General features: G+C 37.7%; 2 protein-coding genes across 3 annotated transcripts; one reads left to right on the top strand and one right to left on the bottom strand.

The window, feature by feature from the left end:
* Window positions 1–9: 9 nt before the first annotated feature.
* LOC126864831 (zinc finger protein 717-like) lies at window positions 10–4,944 on the top strand. 2 transcript variants are annotated; one of them, XM_050616654.1, is made up of 2 exons: window positions 10–725; window positions 1,132–4,944. In XM_050616654.1, the coding sequence occupies exon 2, from the start codon at window positions 1,258–1,260 to the stop codon at window positions 2,314–2,316; it is 1,059 nt and encodes a 352-aa protein (XP_050472611.1). In that variant the 5' UTR covers window positions 10–725; window positions 1,132–1,257; the 3' UTR covers window positions 2,317–4,944. The 2 variants fall into 2 exon arrangements, with proteins under 2 accessions (XP_050472611.1, XP_050472610.1); XM_050616653.1 differs by lacking the exon at window positions 10–725 and having other exon boundaries at window positions 1,126–4,944.
* A 13,521-nt stretch (window positions 4,945–18,465) lies between these two features.
* Window positions 18,466–21,454, bottom strand: LOC126864809 (actin-related protein 5). The gene is made up of 7 exons (XM_050616590.1): window positions 21,306–21,454; window positions 20,887–21,201; window positions 20,529–20,809; window positions 20,237–20,455; window positions 19,859–20,160; window positions 19,614–19,794; window positions 18,466–19,527 (listed from the first exon to the last, which is right to left on the bottom strand). The coding sequence occupies exons 1-7, from the start codon at window positions 21,406–21,408 to the stop codon at window positions 18,904–18,906; spliced, it is 2,025 nt and encodes a 674-aa protein (XP_050472547.1). The 5' UTR covers window positions 21,409–21,454; the 3' UTR covers window positions 18,466–18,903.
* Between the last annotated feature and the right edge of the window lie 37 nt (window positions 21,455–21,491).

Genomic DNA, 21,491 nt, shown 5'->3' with positions numbered 1-21,491 from the left:
TTATTTCTTTCTTATTAAATTTTGGTTATATATATATATGGTATATATATATGTATATATATATGATTGTTATTACAAAGTATACAACTTTTACTTTTAAATGTGTCATATCTATACCGTATTATCTATATATTTGTTCAGTCTGTTGTTAGTTAGATTTGAAATTCTTGAACGAAGTATTTTATCTCTCAGCGAGATGGATATAAATTTTCGATTTAATAGAAACGAGATAAAAGATTGGAATATCTGCGTAAACATTTTACGTTCTTATGATATTTTTTTGGCTAAATACCCACTGAGTTAACGCGCAATGGGTGAACCGTTGAAAGAGATTAAAGTTCTTTATATAGAGAAAGTTTGTCCATGAAATATGCATAAAATCAAACAGGTGAATAAAGCTTTGTGAAAGATCGATCCAATCAGCGGTTTTGGAAGTGCGATGTTGGTCGTGGTAGAGCGTAATATTGGCGGTTTAAGAAGGGCAGCCAATTAGAAAAGTTGACGAATATCGTCGGTCGGTACTTAGGTGCGTGTGTTTGTACGAGTGTATATAGGTGACGGTCGTGAAATATAGTAGCAGCCATCTTATATTTTGTGTCGGAGAAAAACAATTTGGCCGTAGAAATGTTTCGCGATTGTCCGTGAAGCCGCTCGAGAACGGGAGGCGTGCGCTCGATGAGGCGTGACGTTTTTCGACCCTAGCCCGGACCACTACAATAGCAAAGGTTCGTAAAATGCTGCTTTCTTCCTCGGCTATGGCAAAAGCGACCCCCACTTGCGAAGCGCTTACGAAGAATCCGGTTTCGCAGTCAAAATATTCCGCCGTTTCTTCCGTCGCTTTTTTAAAAATAGAGTTGCCCGTGTTGCTCGCTGCTGGGTTACGTTCTGTTGACGACGGCATCGTGTCGTCTTCGAGTGGTTCGCGTAAAAGTTATGCAATCAGCTGATCATCCAGTTACCTTCTGTCACTTGTCAAAGATAAATGTCAAAGCAATTGGTCTAACCTAACACGCGTATATAAGAGTCGGACATGCATGATACCGGAATTAAGAGTGTATCTACATCGTTGAAAATTTTTCCGCCATAACGAGTGTCATAAATGGCGATTTATAGACATTCCCTGTCATGCAGGTGGATTGGTACGCAGGATATGAGCAGCTTGTCAAGCGCAACCTGACTCTGCTCCCCCATCAAGAAGCAGTGCAGCAGCAGGAGCCACAATCGCAACAGCTGGCTCAGCAGCAACAGACTGATATAATGACATCCATGTTTGAACAACAAATTAAAAGCGAACCCATGGGGTTTTATTCTGTTGCTTCGAGCCGTTCAGATGGTTCAAATTCTATGGTGAATTTGTCGGATGATCGTGAAGACCTTTCTCAGCAAGAAGGTCACCTACAACCCCAGCAACAGACTACGTTACAAATAAGTCAGCAACAGGGTCAACAACAAACTCAACAACAGAGTCAACAGCAAGCGCAACAACAGGGTCAACAACAGCAGAGTCAGACTGTGCAACAAGAAGTTCCAAACCGTCAATCTACTGGACAACAAACTGTCAAAGAGGGTTCGCGGTCAAAGCCACAGCCCTGTAAGGTATGCGGCAAGGTGCTATCCTCTGCTTCGTCGTACTATGTACATATGAAGCTTCATTCAGGCAACAAACCATATCATTGTACGGTATGTGAAGCAAGCTTTTGTCGGAAACCATACTTGGAAGTGCACATGAGGACGCACACAGGAGAAAGACCTTTCCAATGTGAGCTGTGCTTGAAAAGGTTTACTCAAAAGAGCAGTCTTAATACTCATAAACGAGTGCATACAGGAGAAAGGCCGTATGCCTGCGACATTTGTCAAAAACGTTTTGCAGTGAAAAGCTACGTGACAGCACACCGCTGGAGTCACGTTGCCGAAAAGCCGTTGGTGTGCGACAGATGTTCTCTCACATTCACGTCCAAGAGTCAATTCGCAATTCACATCCGTACCCATACTGCAAGTACCACGTACGAGTGTAACATATGCGGACGTACCTTTGTACGCGATAGTTATCTCATACGACACCAAAATCGTGTACATCGTGACATGAATCAAAGCAGTACGAATCACAATCCATCTACGCCCCAGAGTACCGGTGGTGGCACTCCAGGTACAGGTTTCGAGAGTCCGGTTTGCGATTTACGCTACAGCGAAGGACCTTCCTCGTTGGACGGCTTAGCAGGTTCGAAAGGAGGGATCGCGGCTGAGATCGCGAGTTTAGCCAAGCAAAACAATCTTCAACTTCCTCTACCGTTGCTACATCCGCAGACTACCAACTAGTGTTTAGACGACAACGTGTCCGAGTCCCTACCGCAACATCAACAGTCACCGCAGCAAGTAGTATGTCCCACCTCGGCGTCCTCGCCGTTCACACTTAATTCACCAGTGTCTCACGAGCACACCACACCGCAGAGTGTCTACCAAACGACAGGCTCCTCCAGTTCGCTGGATAGCCTCAACTCCCAACTTTATCCGCAAATATCGTCATCCCCCATAGATTCATCGGAGTCGCATCATCAATCGCAGCAACTGCATCGCGGCATTCCTCCGCCAGGGCTTCACCCTGCTCTGTATCTCTACGCTCAGTACTCGAATACTACAAGCAGCTCTCCCACCCCGTACCCCGAATACATTCAACGCAACAATGAGTAAGTCAGTTTATGCCAGCAATCACGATTTTTACCACGAACGGAGTGTGACGATTCGCCCGAAACGCGGACTCTTTGATCGCGTCTCGTTTAATGGTGCTGGTTGAACAAAGTGCCTAAAGAGCATCCACTTTCTGGATCACGACGGATGCTTAATCACAATCGTCGATTAATCGTTGATATTAAACAATTTTTACGCACCGACTAATTTTCATTTCGATCTTTTAACAATGCAGTGGATCAATTGTGAATTGATTACCGTTTTGCACGTGTCTATCTCACTTACATACTTCTCGGTCCATTTAATGGATTATCTAAATACGGACGCTGATAAGCGTATTTTAACGAGAATGAAATAGCACCGTTCAAAGAGACGTGCCACCACACGATCGACGAATCGGTTCGTTTCCACGATCGTTCGATTTTCCTTGTTTTTACCAATCTGTCGTGGTATATCGATGTTAGCATAAACTAACGCGCGCGCGCGTACGTTTCTACGCGAGTTTTTCCAAGTTTCCGCACTTCTTGATTTACCTGTTTTCCAATCACATCTGCGAGTACATATACATATATATATATATCTATGTGTGTATATATATTATGCGCGAACCATTACACATACACATATTTATATTATATTTTTAAAGGAGTTTAGTCACTTGGATCTGTGATATAGATAGTAATTATTAACTACAATGTTTAAACTATTGGTTTACTATTTTGATGATATCAAAATGAGGAAATATAAAAAAAAAGAAAGCAATGTCACGGAGCGATGTAGCTATCAGAATTTAAAGGACATTGGTCTCTACCGAAGGTGTTTGGTAGACACCCTACTATTACTTTTACAAACAAACAAATATAAAAAACAGGAACATTACCGTTACTAATACTAATACTACTACTACTACTACTACTACTACTACTACTACTACTACTACTACTACTACTACTACTACTATTACTACTACTATTACTACTACTACTACTACTACTACTACTACTACTACTACTACTACTACTACTACTACTACTACTACTACTATTATTACTACTGCTACTACTACCACGACTACTACTACTGCTACTACCACCATCACTACTATTACTACCACTACTACACTATTAGTACTACTACTCCTACTAATACTATCATCCTCCCTCCACTACCATTTTACCACTGACATTTCCCCAGCTATATATTAGTCTCGCTATTATTACTACTACTGCTACCACTAACGCTACCACCACCACCGCCGCCGCTACCACCACCACTATTATTATTATTATTATTAGAAACACGCAAACGTTAGTTCATTTTAGCAACATGCATACCGCGTGTGTCGATAGGACCTATAATCCCAGTCGTCATGGTTTCTCTTTAGCCTTAAACCGTGATTATTTTATTATTTTACTCTTCTTTCTTGTCCTTCTTCTTACTCGTCCTTCTACTCTGCTTCTTCTTCTTCGTCTTCTTCTACCTCCTCTTCCTCCTTCTCCCCCCCCCCCCCCCACCCCTCTCTCATACCTGCTACTCGCCATCTTCCTCTTTTCTATCCTTCTCTGTGACATTTCGTTTTAATCGTATCCCTTCGAACTAATTTTTCCACGTGCCCGATCTTTGTGCGTGTCTATACGAATTAGAAACGTGTCCGAAGGTGTCGGTACTCTTTTTATCACGTAGGACTATTGTACAGCTTATGAATCAGTTCCATAGGTGTACTTACTTTTCACATATCGAAGTGTATTGTACACACAAGGTACATATTGTACATACGTATACATATACATATAGATGTATTATAAAACGATGAGCGGATGTGCAGATCGTACTAAGTACTAGGAATGTAATAGCAGGGCTGTTGATTTTTCTTTTTGACTACTGTTAGGTATTAGTTTTTAGAGATTACGATTATTATTACTATTATTACTACTACCGCTATTATCATTGAATATTATTAACGTTCTGATTATTACGATTATTATCGATCTTTTCAACGTTAACGCCACAAAGCTTAGATACAGAAAACGGGGGAACCATGACAGCCGCGAGTCAAAAGAAAAGAAAGGAAAGAAAACGAACAAAAAACGTGAGAAGGAATTTTCGTTTCGTTTGAAAAATTTCGCGCACGATCCAGTACGGTGTGTATGTTTGTTTTAACGATATACGAAAATAGATAATGGCGTGTGCGCGCACGCGTGCACGCGCCAAGCGATTTCGAATCGACAGCGCCAAAAAAAAAAAAAAAAAAAAAAGAAATAGTATACACGCGAGTTTTTCAAGTCGATCAAAGCGAATCGAAGAGTAAAAATTGGTAGGGCGGGGAAGAAAGGGAAAGAGAATCGCGAAGTAAAAAAGAAACGAACGGAACGGTAAAACGGGAACGGGACGAAACGTAGATACGATTTAAAAAGTGACAAGAAAGAAACAAAGAGAGAAAGAGAGAGAGCGAGAAAAGTATATTCGCGTTAGCGTGCCTCGAACTCCTTTGTATATCGTAGGGTCTGTCTCGGCGATCCTTTCTGTCTTCACGCTGAAAACAAGAGGAAGAACAATTCTCTGCGCGCGTATGCCTGAGGCTTTTGATTTAAAACGAGACTCGAAGTCACCGGGCAAGACTGATTTTTAACTCGCAAACGTTTGCGAACATAAGAAAGAACACACACACACACACACACACACAAAAAAAAAAAGGAAAAGAAACGAAAGTAAAGAAAAGGGAAAAAGAGAGGAAAAGGAACGGTCTTTTTTTTTCGCCTTGCGTTTTTTTCTTTCCGTTGGTTTTTAGGTACACGCGAATGTCGTACGTAATATTTGTATACGTATATATTTGTATTCATGCGAGAAAGGCGATAGGACAAAGTTCTGTTCGACATTCTTAGGTGCAATGAGAACGAGAGAGAGAGAGAGAGAGAGAAAAAGCGATGATCTTCATGTTGGCTAGTCATTGTACAGCTCTATGAGATACTAATCGTACTACTAAAGCTGTGATTAATAAAGCCTCCGTGCATATGTTCGCGCAGCTCCTAATTAGTATAGTGATAACGTATTTTGTAGCTTGTTACGATTGTAAGGTACACAGTAGATAAGCTCGTAGGTATATCTAGTAAAAAAAAAAAAGAAGTTGCAGTTCCGAATTGATCGGTCGATTTTTCATTCCGATCTCTATTTTTCTTTCTCTTCTTCTTTTCTTATTTCCACTTCTATCCCTTCTATACTTCTCATTTATTTCTCCATCTCTTCTATTCTTTCTTTCTTCCTTCCACTTTTCTTCCCCTTCGTCCCTTATTCCTATTTACACTTTCTTGTCCCAGTGTTCTCCTTCTTATCTCTTTTTCTATTAAACGTGCCTTTCCGGTGCTGGACAAGCTGACGTATCATCACGTGAAAATAAGAGGAAAGGTTCGAAGGAAATGATAGAATATAACGAGCCTCGCTCGTCTCAAGTATCCTGCGAGTTCTTTTGTTATTTGAGATAGCGTCGAGAGTTTGTCCTTTTTTTTTGCCCTCCCCTCCGATCCGTTCTTTTTTCTCGGATTTTATCTCAGATTTTTATCCGTTTTGTCCGTATTGTATCGTTGCATCGTTCATTTTCGCGAAGCGTACCGTGTGAAGGATCTTGTGAGAATAGATTTTATGTGTGTCGTTTATAGTTGTTTTCACGTAGCATTTTGGTTTTTATAGAAAGATGTAACTATTCTTATGAAGTTTCGTTTGTTGTTTAGGTTTAAGAGATCGAGTTTATTTGCGTGAAATTTTTGTAGGGTGATGAATCGGAGATTAACGTTTAGTAGCAGTATTACGTGTAATAATAATAATAAAAAATGATATAACATAAAAAAATATTAGTAATCTCGCAAGATTTCACGAAAATATTCGTCCATTGACGAACTGTACTACAGGAATGATGTCGAGCAATTTTTATCCTGACACGTTGCGTTCGAATCTTTTGTATAAATGGACCGATGGAAAATTTGTAGGGTTCACTTCTTTTTTTTTTTTTTTTTTTTGTTTTCATCATCGACTCACCCTCGAATTTATTTCTCGTTTGTACCCTTATAGCATAAGAGTTCGTTTAAAGGAAGCGATGCCAGGTTGAAATTTTAAATCGGAGAATCTCCTGCTTCATTTTGGCATCACGTATTTCTACATTTTCGTCAAACGTTAAATCCTAACAATGAGCGATTATTTTCGTAAATGGTTGAAGACGATGCGGAAAATTGACGTTTTTGATTTTAGAAAACGAACAACAGTCGCTCGATCGACAATGTCGATTTATTTCTCAACGATAGTACTGTACAGTACCGTATCGTGCGAACCTGACGAACCTGTCTTTTATTTTTCTTTTTTGTTTGTACGGATGAAAAACGACGAGAACTGTTTCACATAACGCACTCTAGTAACACAGTTGGTAGATACGTCAGGAATGTTGTCCAGCATCGAAACGTGCAAACCTCGTATCTTCCGGATCAGTTTAACGATCTCAGTAATTTCGACCGCCATTCCGCGGACGTAACTTAGTACGTAACACGAGAATTCTTATTTTCGTTCGTGACGTGTATATCAAAGATCCGTGTATTTTTCATAAGAAGAAGGGAGGAAGATAGGTCCTTTCTTTGAAAGAGCACGCATCGGACCAATATGTAAGAAAATTTTAAAAAGTAAACCAAAAAAGTGAGGGGGAAAAAAAAGAAAAGTAACAGGAAGAAGATCGATGGAAAAGAGCGTAACAAAGAAGAGAAAAAAAGGGTAAAGGAATGGACAGTGGATGAATGGCAGAGGGACAAAGGGCGTGGATGAATTAATTAAAAAACATCTCGCGCCTGGTATCATCGTACATCACATAGAAATACGCTGCATCTTTTTTCTTTCGCTTCTTTCTTCTTTTTGTTACCTTCTTTCCTCTATTTTGTTAGTTCTTCTTTCTTGCTAGTTTTCTTTGTCTTATTCGTTAGGACGCGAGAAACACGCGACTGGAATGTTAATTTCGCGTATAGCTGAGAATAGAAAGGAAGGGAAAGGTGGAAGGTGACTGGTCTCGCGGATGTGTTCCTCGCAAAAATTTTCCTGGTCGAGCTTTTGTATATACATATATATATATGTATACACGTTATATGTAGTTGACCTGTAAAGGAATCAAAATGGGAGGGGGGAGGGGGATTAAACAAGAGAGACAAATATACAGATATCGTATAGTATATCGTAGAAGTGCCACCCACCTTCTAGAGAAGTCGCGTAGTTAAGCGATTACACGTAGCTATTTTTCAATCGAATCTCTTGAGGTCGTCGTCGGTTTAGAATCGTCTTTGTTGTACGCGGAACCAGCATTCTTCAAAAACCCCTCTCGTATAATACGCGAACCTGTCTTCTTTCGTTTAACGAGAGTCTTCTCTCTTAGCATCGATCTCTCTCTCCTCCCTTTTTCGTTATTTCTGTCTTTCTCGTTCGTCGAAACGAATTTTTAACGTTTAAAGTATTACTCTTGTATCCACGACCTGTGTATATAGTCTTAAACTTCTCGTCGTTCTTCTTCTTCTTCCTCTTATATTGTTCTACCGCGAGTGAACGCAGCGAGAGGCCGAGTGTCCGAGCTGTTAAAAATTTCGTCGTTTAAAACACGCTTCTTCGAAGCTTGAATCGTTGTCGCTCGCGTTTTTCCTTTTGTCGTTTTTCTTTATTTTTTTTTTTTGTGTTCCTGCATCTTCCCTTCTCTTTTTTATATGTGTAGAGAGAAAAAGATTCGTCGATCGAAAAGTTCGAGAAAGTAGCGACGTAGATGTATCGATTTATTCTTCTTCTTTTATACGAAAACGCGGAACAATTTTGTGCCGCGATTCCTCGCGTCAACTTCTCTTCGCGGTAATACGCGTTGGAGAACGCGTCGACGAAACACGATCACCGCCATTTGTATACGAGAATTGTTCGAAACAAGTTATTAATTGTTGCTCCGAAGGAGAATCGAAAAAGGAAAGTCAGTGAAATGTTATTATCGGCAGTCGTGAAATATGGGTGTCTTTAGGAATAGCGATATTCCGTGCAATGTGATTATTGTGTTATCGAACCACGATATTTTTTACATGACCGTTCTAAAAAGAAAAAGATGACTATAATTTATATCTGCATATATATATATATATATATGTACACATATATCTATGTATCTATGTGTGTGTATATATATATATACATATATGTATGTATTTGTTGAAAATATTTTCATTTGTATGCGATTAAAATTGCGTTCTCATTTGACGATTTAAATGTACATACGTTATCACGATAATTATTATTATATTATATTATATTATTATCATCATTATTATTATAATTATTATAATTATTATTTCGTGCTCGCCTGTGTCAGTATTATGTTTCTCATTCGAAATCTCGACGCATGCGGATTGGTTCGTCTCACTCGTGTCTTTGAAACCGTGTCCAAAGGGACGCTTTTTCGCCATCTGTTAAATATTAACGACGTTTGCGCCGTTCGATTCGCGATTTGCCTGCTCGCGAAGTAAATCGTGCGTTTTCTAACGAATTCTTGACGACTACTTCCTCAAAGAGAGGTTATTTCAAACGTACAACATATATTTGCATATTCGACGCACGAATGTCGACACGCTAATAAGATATCAAAACAAAGATGTATGGGTATTTGAAAGATTCAAGGATTTTTGTAAATTCGACTTAAGTATTTTAGGGAGCCGATCAAAATTTAAAGAGTCAGCTAGTAAATAATTTTATATATGTTTTTTTTTCTTTTTGACATTAAAACTATTTACGTATTTATTATGTGTTAGTTTATTTATCTGTTAAGGAATATTATCCGATTCGATCGGATACATTCCGTACGAGGATCTAATCCATATCCTAAAATTTTTATCTTATACAATTTTTTAACTTATGAAAGTTATATTTAATCTCAATTGGTACTTAAAATATACTTTTCCTTCTTATCTAATTGTAGTTACGTCAAATGATTATATTTATTTGGAATTAATATATCACGGTGTTTAAAGTTCCTGTATATCAAGCACGATGCTTTGAAAAGGCAATGTGGTTTATTTTGACCTTATAGTACCAATTGAGGGTTATTACTACCTTAATGATACCTTTACATAACACGTTCGTACGACTGGGCTAATGTAGTCTAAAGTATTACAGTATCGTGTTTAACGCGCCTTCTGTAACGCTATAAATTATTTGTCAAATGATTTTTCAATTATTACGAAATAAATCTCGAACCAAGTTCTCAAAATCTCCTACCACTCGATAAGTATTTTCAATTTTATAATTTCTTTATTACGTTAATTTTAAATATTTTATAATTACGAGATCGAAACGTACTTACGGGATAAGAAATATTGAAAGTTTTAGTTCGATTTAAGATTAAACTTATAATATTCGTCAACTTGCGATACAGAGATACACGTGTATTCTTATGAAAAGGGAAATTCGAAATTCCTGCTTCGTTGAGAAATAAATTTATATCGCGTTCTAAACAGCAAAAATTAATCGTCCGAGAAAAGATTAGAATTATGATTTTTGACGAGTCGAGTGTAATTTTCAGCACTCAAAAATACCCATGATCTAAGATGAGATATTTCGAATTTTTATTTTTAACACACGTCCGCGATGCTCGATACGTACTTTCAAATAGCCATACGTTTTCATAAATAACGTCCGGCGCTTGTCCTTTTGTACCGAGAATTTCACTGTTCAATGTTTTCATTGTAGACTGGCAAAATTCGATGGCATAAAATTCAAGCAACATTTGTCGCTAGACGCAACGTTTATTCGTCAAACGACACAAATCATCAATGATAATTAACATTTCTGTTCATTGAGTAAACGGACATCGATAGACTGTCTTTATGATAAATAGAAAAGAATAAGGGAAAGAAAAAATAACAGTATTTAAAAAGGGTTGTTTCTACGCGACGCTCGAATCGTAATTGTCGTAGAGTTACCAAAATATACTCTGTTCTATTTGTTATTAGACGAGCTTTTTGCATGCGATTCGAATAAGATTCGAAAGAAAAATACGTCGATTTGATTGATCGAATTGATTTAAAGAAAGTTGATTCGATATGAAGAAATTGACCAATTCGAAGGAAATATCAATCGAAAGAAACTTTTTACACGAATATTTAAACGAGAGCAAATTGTTCCAAATCGTAGTATTTCGATTGGAAAATTAAACGCTGACACTAGAACTACCATATTCGGCGATGTGATGGGGTTCAGATTTTTTGTTTTTGCTAACAACAAGCGGATGCTTTTTTGGCAAGCTTGTAGTTATATGTATTTACTTATTTATTTACATAATCTCTTATGTGCATATATATGTATATAATATACTCAAGTATACATTGCGGTTAGCGTAGTTCTAGTGTTAAATTGTTCAAAAGTACAATTTAGTTTTTCATATTATCAAAAAAGAAAGAATCAAATGTGTGTAAAAAGAAGGCAGAAATAACACGTGGCTGATATGTACGCTGCACATTATCTAATGATATTTCTCCTTGATTTTGATGAATTTTCCATACACGTGTATGACAAACGTTTATAAACATTTTATTCGTAGATATACACGAACCAATACTCTATACGACCTAACAAAGTTTATCAGAAATAACGCGTCAGGGATATCGGTCCAAAATGTCCTGTAAGAGAAAATCATCATCGTCGTACAAATTTCCATCACCGACATTGATTTAGATCGTTTTAATACCGCGATTTATACCGACAAGCTATTTTCAACGAAGAGAAGCGTACGAAAGAATTAGAAGACCGTTAACGAAGTTTAAAATCGTCGCTCGGCGACGTAACAAACATTTTATGCAAACGATCGAAATCCGAAAACGATAAAGACAGAGTCGCGAGGCGGGCAGTGTCTGGAAAGGAAATCTTTCATTTTCTACCTGAAACTCCGATCGATCATCGAGATAATAACGTGGAAAAGATCGAACGAAGGCGTTCGCACTTAGATTTTGTCGTTCAACCGTGTCTCGAACTGCAGGATCCTACAGGTGGACGAACTTGGATTGTACAGATACATTTTCGAGTCAGGACGATGCGCAGAAGAAAACAGCCTGCCATACGATCGACTTTCGCGTCTTCGGTTCGGTTGTTCGATTTTTCGCATGATCATGATCGTACAATTCGTCCATTGGTATTTAACGATTTATTCTACTATCACTACATATCTCTATTCTATCAATTCCTTCACGATCGACGTGAAGGTTTTGCGAAAGATCTCAAAGTACGTGTTTCGATTTGCTTTCTTCTTTTTTTCATTTCTCCTTTATCCGTTCGTTTCCGTGTTCGTCGTCGAAAAAGATCGGTCAGTCGAGAAATCGAGTGGATTGAGAATTCTTCGCAGGAAATACGAGCCGTCTGGAGATTTGTTAGACCGCACCGTGTTCTACCGGTGATCGGTAGATTTCGTCGAGTCCCGATGAACGTAACTGGTTGTAATAGCTGGAGAATGGTGGACAAATCTTACGTTCGATAAGAGTACTTTTCGATCTATGCGAGGATACTCCGCGAGTGATTCAGGTGCGAAGCAAAGATTTATTTTCGAACACCGGCTGGTTCGAGTCGGCAAAATTTCCCCGCAAAGCTGCAAATCTCGCGAATCTCCCGATCGTTCGATTTTACTCGCTTCGATTTGCTTTTCTTACTATTTTCACGTTTCATATTTTCTCTCGTCCTATTCGAAATTCTGTTCGACACTATGAACCGTATATAAAGGTAACGAGCAATAAACCAACCATATTCCTATCCTACTTACCACGACCAAGTACGTACTATCGTTATGAAATTTTAAGGAAACGCTCTTAACGAGATAGACAGTGTACACGTTGAACACGTTGATAACGACGAAGCGCAACCGAAAGTTACGATTCGAATCAGAATTTTTCGGAACGATCGATACAGCTCTGGATCAAATTTATAGACGCGAAACGAGAAAGTGAAAAGATATGGGACGATTCTGCGATCCATGAAAATCAGATTCCGATGCATTTATCGAAGGTGTAAAGGTACTAAGAACGTATATTAATAAAAGATCAAACGAAAGATGCAAATTTCTTGATTAAATTAAAAGAATATACGATTAAACAGAAAGAAAGAAACGGAAACGCAAGGAAAGGATCGCATTATCGTGGTGTTATTAGGCTAATAATAAAGTAATAAAAGCCATCGTCCGCTTTTATGTTTGTCGACTGGATGTAGACGTACGGCTCGAGGCTCGAAACAGTTCCTGATCCGGGTTCGAACACTTTTGTCGGTGCTTTATCGCGCAGGCTGATCGGCCCTATATACACATTTGTGATACTCGGTTCCGCGCAGCCCTGGCTCGGACGTTGAATACTCTCGCTCGTCTCCTGGTACGAGCAGCGCGTGATGTAATTAAATCGACTTTCGCGGTGGGTGGAAGGTAGGTGCGGGGGGGATTAGAGGTGGATTAATCAGCGAAGACCGGAAGGAAGGGAAAAGAGGGAGGAGAAGTAGTAGTTCGGTTGATAAGGGCCACGTGAATCGGGTGGGAGGGGAACGGGTGGTATACGAATTTAATAAGAGCGAAATCAATCTCGATTTATTATCGAGGTCTATGGTCGGTCTATCTTTTAAAAGAGGGAAACGATAAAAGGTGGTAAGGGGTGTGAGGTGATGGATGAATACAAAAAAGCGGTGAGGTGAAAGACGAAAAGAATGGAGAGTGGGAGGGAAGGGGCGATGATGAGCCGAGAAAGAAGGAGTAAGAGAAAGATTAAAAATGATTAAAAACGATGCTCGCGTCGCTCGACATTGCGCCTGTACCATTTTGCTTCTTTAGCAGAGTACAATGCCATTTATTTTTATAATACGTTTACGTAGGATAGCTATTATTTTTATAGAGGTTTATCGTGCTACCAGTAAGTCTTATAGAGGCCTGCGAAATAAAAATAGTGTAGGATTTTTCACTAGGAGCCGCGGATTCCACGATATAAGATACATATAAGGTCACCTGGGATTACTGATGTGACGACGAATAAGAGAGACACGCACTTCTAGTACTGGCTTTTATTTTCCACCACACGTTTCTTACGCACGTTCTTCGACGAGTTCCGTGTATCGAACGGAGCGATGCTTGTTCAGGGACGATCCGTGATTCAGTAACAAGCAGCCCGTATTTCGAAGTCACGCGACCCTCGTGACATCCGCAATTTAGAAATCGAATTTCCTCAGTTCGTTGCGATTTTTAGAGAAACGGGAAAACATAGCAATAAAAGGAGACGAATAATACAATGGTTTGCACGAATGGAAACGCGACCGTGGCCGCCTCGACGATACTTTCGGGGATCTTGAACCGTCATTTTCAAACGTTGACGATGGATTATCGTGGAGGCGATGCAACGTAGGCGAAAGTAACACGCGATATTTCTTCCGCTAATTGATGCTTCTCACGTGGAATTAGCCTCGGATGAAGGTTCGGGCAAGCCTCTTGATGCGTTTCGTATCGCGATTTTCAACGCGGGTGTTCCCTGCAGAGAAAACACAGTAAGGTCGTACGTCGATGAACCTTCGAAAGATACGTTTCGTTCTATTTTAAATATTACGCGAATATAAATCTTCGACTAATCTGCTCTACGTAAAATACGATTGTACGTTTAAAAAATAAAATTTCGAACAAGATAGTTGGCAACAATTTAACGATCGGATAATTGGAAAAAGGCCTTGCCATGTTTCTACGTACATAACTGTACGAACTTGCCTCGAGAGACTTATCGCGAACAAATAACGTAATCTTCTAATCAAACAGCCATTAAAGCTAGTGTAATGTACACACCTTGATGCCATTATGTCATATGAATAATTAAAACGAAGCTATAGAATCAAGCAGTGTCATGGACACGCGATACCGCGCGAGACGCGTTGAAAACAAGCGACCCTCTCCGTTTTGCAGTGTCGCCGATGATTTTCCGTTCGAAGTGCACCGATATTTTTCTAAACGAAGTCTTGGTACAACTTGTCGCGTGTTGCGTCCTGTTTCAGAGACCTCCGTTTCTAACGTCTTCCCCAGTCGTCGAAAGTATTCCACTGATTTCTGTTCGAGTTGCCACTTTTAATAGGTAAAAACAGAATCGAACTTTTCGCAAACGCGTAAAAAGTATACAGGACATACGTACGCGCGTACACACACGTACACACGATTTAATTAACATCGGTATGGTCTACGATAAACCCGAGGGTGCTAAACCAGCAGCAAAGAGAAGCGAAAAGATGAATGAATAAAAATAAGAAAGAAAAAAGAAAAAAGAAAGAAAGATAGGAAAGAGCAGAACACAGGAAGCTAGAGAGGAAATAAAAAAGAGGCGGGGAGGAAGGGAGAGATCGATTGGCTCGTTAGGCCATGAGCATAGGAGCGTAAGATTTGTTATTCTTAATATTTTTCCTCGGGTCGAGTCTCGAACGGTGCCTAAAAAGCTTCGATTAAAAACGGCGAACGAGAAATAAAAAGCAAGTTCTGAATTGCGTGTCGACGAACATTTTTTAAGAACACAGAGAAAAAGGGAAAAAACAGGGATTGTTTATCGGATTGTTGCGGTATGTTGTTTCGCGTTATCCTCGGCAAAGAATAAGGAAAAGCAAGATCGCACGATTCGAAGTGGGTAAGAGCGAATTAAAAGAAAGGGAGGGAGAAAGCAGGAAATTAATAACGGGGAGAAATAAAGATGGATGATCGATTCATCGGAGGAACAAAAGATTCTGATACGACACGACGATAAAGATAAGATATACCTATATACATACCGTCGATGCGTAGAAAGTACCGTGTCATATATATATATATATATACACATATATATATATATACATATACATATTATATATAACAAAAATACGCGCGTGTGTATGTATGTACGTGTATGAGTGAATTTGCATATTTGAAAAATGTGCGTGCGTATGCGTGTATGCGTGAGACGTTAAACAAGAGGATTATCATAGTGCTCCGTTTAAGGAAAGCACGCAGGCTGTGGCGAAAATCGTGCTGCAACCGGTTGTAGGATTATTTTTCTGTGAAAAAGTAGGTCGACCGTGGTGGAACAAGTTTTGTTCGGTACGAAGTCTGGTTTTCAGGGAAATTAACTTTCGATATCGTAAAAGCGACACGGGTGGTCGCTTAACGTTCTAGGAAAACGAAACTACAGATGGAAATCAAAAATAATACTATTTTCTTCGAAATTGTAAACGATACTGTTAATCGTTATTCCACGGGACCGTATGAGATATAGATGATGTCCTATGGTGTAATATTACTGCACTTCGCGCGATATTTTGATCGGCAGTAACGATAATTCGATGTTTCGAGCGTATGTCGAAAAATCGTTATACGATTTCGAATTGAACAAGAAGCGGGAAGTTATGCCAGCCGATTATCGTGTTTAAAAAGAAGATTGACTTGAGAGTTGGAATAATAATTAATCGAGTAACGCGAAGCAATCGAATATCAAAATACAGGTTTGCCGAAGTAAAGCGACTCGCAACTTATCAAAGCAAATGTACGCGTTTTGATGATAGAGACTATCCTTGAACACATTGGAGATTTGTTACACGAGAAAAAAGAAATAGACCCCAGCCCTGTCGCTTATTTTTACATAGAAAGAATGATCCAGCTTCTAGCGACAGCACTACTTTTGGCGCATCCTGTTTAATCGAAGAGAATAATTTAAAGCTACAGATCTAATATAAAGGACAATGAACAAGTATATATAGATAGGTTACGCCGATACATGTATGTACCTATAAAACATAAGACGAGAGTACGCACTTTTGTAATAGTAGTTTTGCGAAACAAAAACGAAAAAAAAACCGATAAATGATAGTGAATGATATATATATATATATATGATACATATATATATATCACGTATGTTAGATATATATATATATAAATATAATGAAGAAAAAAGAATTGACGCTTGATACACCATAGTTTTCACCGACATATCCTGGTTGAACACATCCCCTTTACGTACATACTGCATATTAGTTCTTAATTATGATATCACCATAAGATTACTACACGAAAATATAGAGTATTTTATGAGTAAAACTGACGATAATATTATTATTATTAGTGATTATTACAGATCAATATTGTTTATTGCGATTCTTGATTATTGTCGTACAATTACGATTATGATTATCGAGAATATAGGTACGTATAATAAACGTAACGATGGTACAACTAAGGCAAGTATGTACTGTACATAGCTGTCACTTATCCTTTGCCCCACCATACAACCATAAGAAAATATATAAATACATGTATATATAAATATATATACATGCATTTATATATGTATATATATATATATAATATAAATATATGAAGCCATTATATTGCAAAACATTAATCTCATTGTTATACTAATAATTATTTTGAAATACTATTGTCCTTATTATTATTATTATTTTATCGTAAACCATTGTAATTATTATTAATATTATTATTATCATCGCTACTTTATATGATTACCACGATAAGAATATGTTAAAACCGCGTGTAATTTTAATTAGCGTACGATATTATTATTATTGGCGAAAGTAGATCCCTCACTCTTAGCTAAGACAGATAGAAAACTTTATATTCTTACTTTCTTCACGGATTGGATTCTACCTCATTTTTATTGCTATTATTGAACAGCCGCTAAACGCGTGAAAAGCTTAGGAAACGAAGAACAATGGAACAAAATATAAGAAATAGACGTTCTCCGCGTACTTTCCTTTTTTTCTATCTTTCGATTATTTCGATAGCGAAGCGATTGCGCTGATAAAACAATTTCAAATCGGATCAAAGTGCAACTACTTATCGTTGATGTTGTTATTAATTATTTGTTGAAACTGCAGCGACCTCAGCCTGTGATAGTTAAAAAGGATATTATTTAAATTAAGTATCCGCTGTATTACACGAAACCTAGAGCATCAATCGGCTACGCATAGTCTCGAAGGATCGAGCTATGTCTGTACGTGTCGTGATTTAACTTTTGTTTGGGTAGGCCCTTGTGCCTAGAACCAAGCTCGTTACGATACAATATTGTAAATTATTTGTAACTCGAGAGAATGAAGAAAAAAAAAAAAAATAACAAAGAGATGGCTCGATACAATGTTGCGTAGAATTTAAGTATTATCGTCTGTATTAGTCAGACTTTTGTAAATCTTAATTTTGTAATGAGCTTCACGCTACGTAGTGCAATATGTATTGTTATGCGTTCTAACACGAAATTTTCACAGTAATTTGCTATAAAAGATATTGTAATTCACGAATCTGTTGCGTTTCTTCGATGAAAGTTCGAACAAAGGATTACTCAAGAATCGACTTTTTCTTGATTCGTACTTGTTATGTAATACGTCGTAATGTTTGTAATTTTATCTAATTTTACCTATAACTGCATGTGATAAGAGAGAAAAGTGTAGTTACAGAGCACGTAAAAGTAAAAATGCAACAAGTGTCATTGAGTGCTTTAAACAAATACACGTAACAAACGCTGTGCGCTTGTGATTATGACTATTTTTTCTTTTCGTTTTTTTCTTTTTTTTTTGTTTAAGATAAAGAGAAAACTAATCCAATTGTTTCTTCTTTTCTTATGTATATTGGTGACGTGTGAAAAGGTTCGAAACGAACGAGTTTCCATACGGTATGTTCCTTTATTAGGTGAAACACGCAAGAATCACTTATAATTAGCTGTAATATAATCGCCTGTAGGGCTTCGTAATATTTTTTCAATATATATATATATATATATATATATATATATATATATATATATATATGTATATGTATACATTATATTAACTGTATTGTGATGTTAACTTAAGCCATGGACAGAAATGTAGGAGAGATTTTTCGAGGTCGCTGTAGTAAATCCTCTTGCTGGGGTGAGGTATCACTTTCTCAGTTTTTTAGCTTATTCGACAAGCGCCGATAAACAAGCGGATGTCGATTATTCTCGATGAATAAAAAAAGAAAAACCAGAATGTACTCGCATAATTATCTTTGAATGGTAAAATGGCGATGATTGGGAACTGTACATTGTGATCAGCAAACAGACTACAATGTAGTTTGTTCGTGATTGAATGAACAAACGGAAACACTTGTGTAATAAAGTAGATATCCATAAAAAAATATCATCTGTATTTTCTATTCACTTTAGTTTTATTATACTTTTACTCCATTTCAACGTCGACGACAGCATCCTCTACGATAACCTGCTCCGATGTCACAGGTGTCTGTATCGTAGGTAAAGGATCAGGAGAACGGGTGTAAGTATTACTGCTCAAGTGTTCTTTAAAATATTCACCACCTCTTTCCTCGTATTCCTTCTTACTCACTAAGAATTCAGGAAGGTTTCCATTCAAGCCAAAATCCCTGGCGCCATACCATGCATCTAGACTGGTATTTTTTGCAATATTTATTCGAAAACTCGATCCAAATGGTCGTATTTCACGAAGTTCACGATTCAATCTTTCGAGTAAGCCAGGAAATCTTGTCGGTCCACCCGTGAGAAATATATTTCCCACGAGTCGCGACTGCTGTTCGGGCGGATAAAGCTTCAAAACGAAATCGATTGTCTCTGCAATGCCAGCTTCCATTGAACCAACCATCGATGGTTGAAATAATACTTCCGGAGCTCTCAAGCGTTCTACCCCTACGTGTAATTGATGAGTTTCTCCAGGAATCATAGGAACGTTAGATCCAGCACCATCGAATTCTGGATCGTGATGTCGTAGTACATCTTCCAATTCCATAAGCTTTTCTTGTTCTACCTCCGAGTCTGAATCTCCACCTTCCTGTGAAAGACAAATTAGAAACACGGTACAACTTTAACGTTATAAATTTCAGCGCGAAATGACAATAAATTAAAATTTATACAAACCCTATTTATAACTTTATAAACATCCCAATCTTCGTCTCTCATACCAAAATCATCATCGCGTTTTTCTTTTCTCGCCAATTGGCTTATTATGCGCATTCTTTCCTGTGCAGCAGCTGTTCTACGTTTCGCCATATCTTGTCTACGTTGTCTTTTTGCCAGTCGTCTTTCTAATATTTCTTGCCTATAGTGTAAAGAAAAATATATCGTAACATCGTTATAAAAACAACGAAGAAATCATTGGTTACCTTTTCTTTCGAACACCAGCGATCCATTCGTCAAAATCTTGTTGATCTTTAGGTTGCAAACTCGATTTTATTTTTGGTTTTTGTTCTTCCATCGCGATATTCTCCTCTTGCGAGTTAGCCGCTACTATCTTTTGTCTGGTTCTTTCTACTTTTGCTTGCAGATTATTAATCATTTTTATCAGATCTGCCTCATTTGCGAGAGAATAAGTTTTTAACGCTTGATCAAATTCATCCGTTTCACCTTCTTCTAATAAATCTTGAACGGCTAATAATTGATTTAGTTGTTCTTCATCTTCTGCTAACTACAAATAACGATTATGTTTCGATCGTTCGTATCTAAATAAATTTATGGAAATAGATTTATAGAAAATTACTAACTCTCTCTTCTCTTTTCCTGGCGTTGATTTCCATTAATCTTCTAGCTAATTCGCGTTTCCTTTCCTTCTGCTGCTCGACTGTTAGACCAGGAGTATTTGCAGGAGCAACATAGGGTAATTGAACTCTTAATACGTTTGTATCGTAATGATCTGGATCCGCCCATTTAGAAATTTCATCTTGATAACTTAAAGCTATCATCGAATGTTCATGTATTAATTCCTATATAGAGAAAATGGAATTATACGTTCTTCGAATCGTCATAGCTGGTGTAAGCGATAAATCATCCGTATACCTCTGCTCGACTAGGTGTAATTGCATTTACATGTACTGGATATTTAAGTTGAAGCAATCTGTGCATGTAGGACGTAATGTGATATCCACCAACATTGATTCTTCTTGAGTTTACAGGATCTGCCTTACCATCTAATATAGGTATTATGTGCGTAGTGTGATATCCAATACTGATTATTAAACCATCCGGTGGACAATTATTATGCTGATAAGAAAATAAGCAATCCACTCCATATGCTATCGCAGGTACGTTGTAACATTCGAATAAAAGTTCAGCCATCACTAAAACGAATACAGCCGTTACCTTCGACATAAATCTTAAAGTAACCTCAAATTTGTTTGTACGCTTATGTACTTACAGTTTCTGGAATAATTAGGATTCAGAAACGCTTCTGTTAAAATAATAGGATGATTTACCGTACCCTCTGTATCTATTCCCATATGAGTAAACGTGTAATCAAATATTTGTTCCTGTGCTTCAAAATGCGTTACCACGTTTCGATCAAACTGTGTTTTTAATTGAAATCGAACAGCTTCGATATTAGCTATGTCATTTCCAACCTGAGGTTCACCGTCCTTTTTTCCACGTTCCTTGCGTGGTTTTGCAATAAGATTTTTAAATATTAGTTGGCATTCTTTTTCAGTAGCCCAACCAACTCTACAATTGTACGATCCTATAAGAAATCATTCGCAATTTTTTATTCCATTCACTTTATATTATATCTGTACTTGTAATTATATATTTATATGATATAATCAAACAATGTATTTAACTTACCATTATCAATTACAAGCGGAGTTGCTTCGCATTTTACTGTATCTGGATAAAGATGAATAATATCAGGTACAGCTTTTATGTCTTTTAATTCAAGAACTTCCATTATATATTTATGATATTTATTTCTTCTTTTTTAATAGATCATAAAGAATACTTGCATGCGTCGGTGCTTTGGGACATGATGTA

This window comes from Bombus huntii, chromosome 4 (genome assembly GCF_024542735.1).
Source record: "Bombus huntii isolate Logan2020A chromosome 4, iyBomHunt1.1, whole genome shotgun sequence".
NCBI lineage: Eukaryota > Metazoa > Arthropoda > Insecta > Hymenoptera > Apidae > Bombus > Bombus huntii.
The sequence above is the reverse complement of the archived record's forward strand: the minus strand, read 5'-3'. Positions and strand labels throughout refer to the sequence as shown.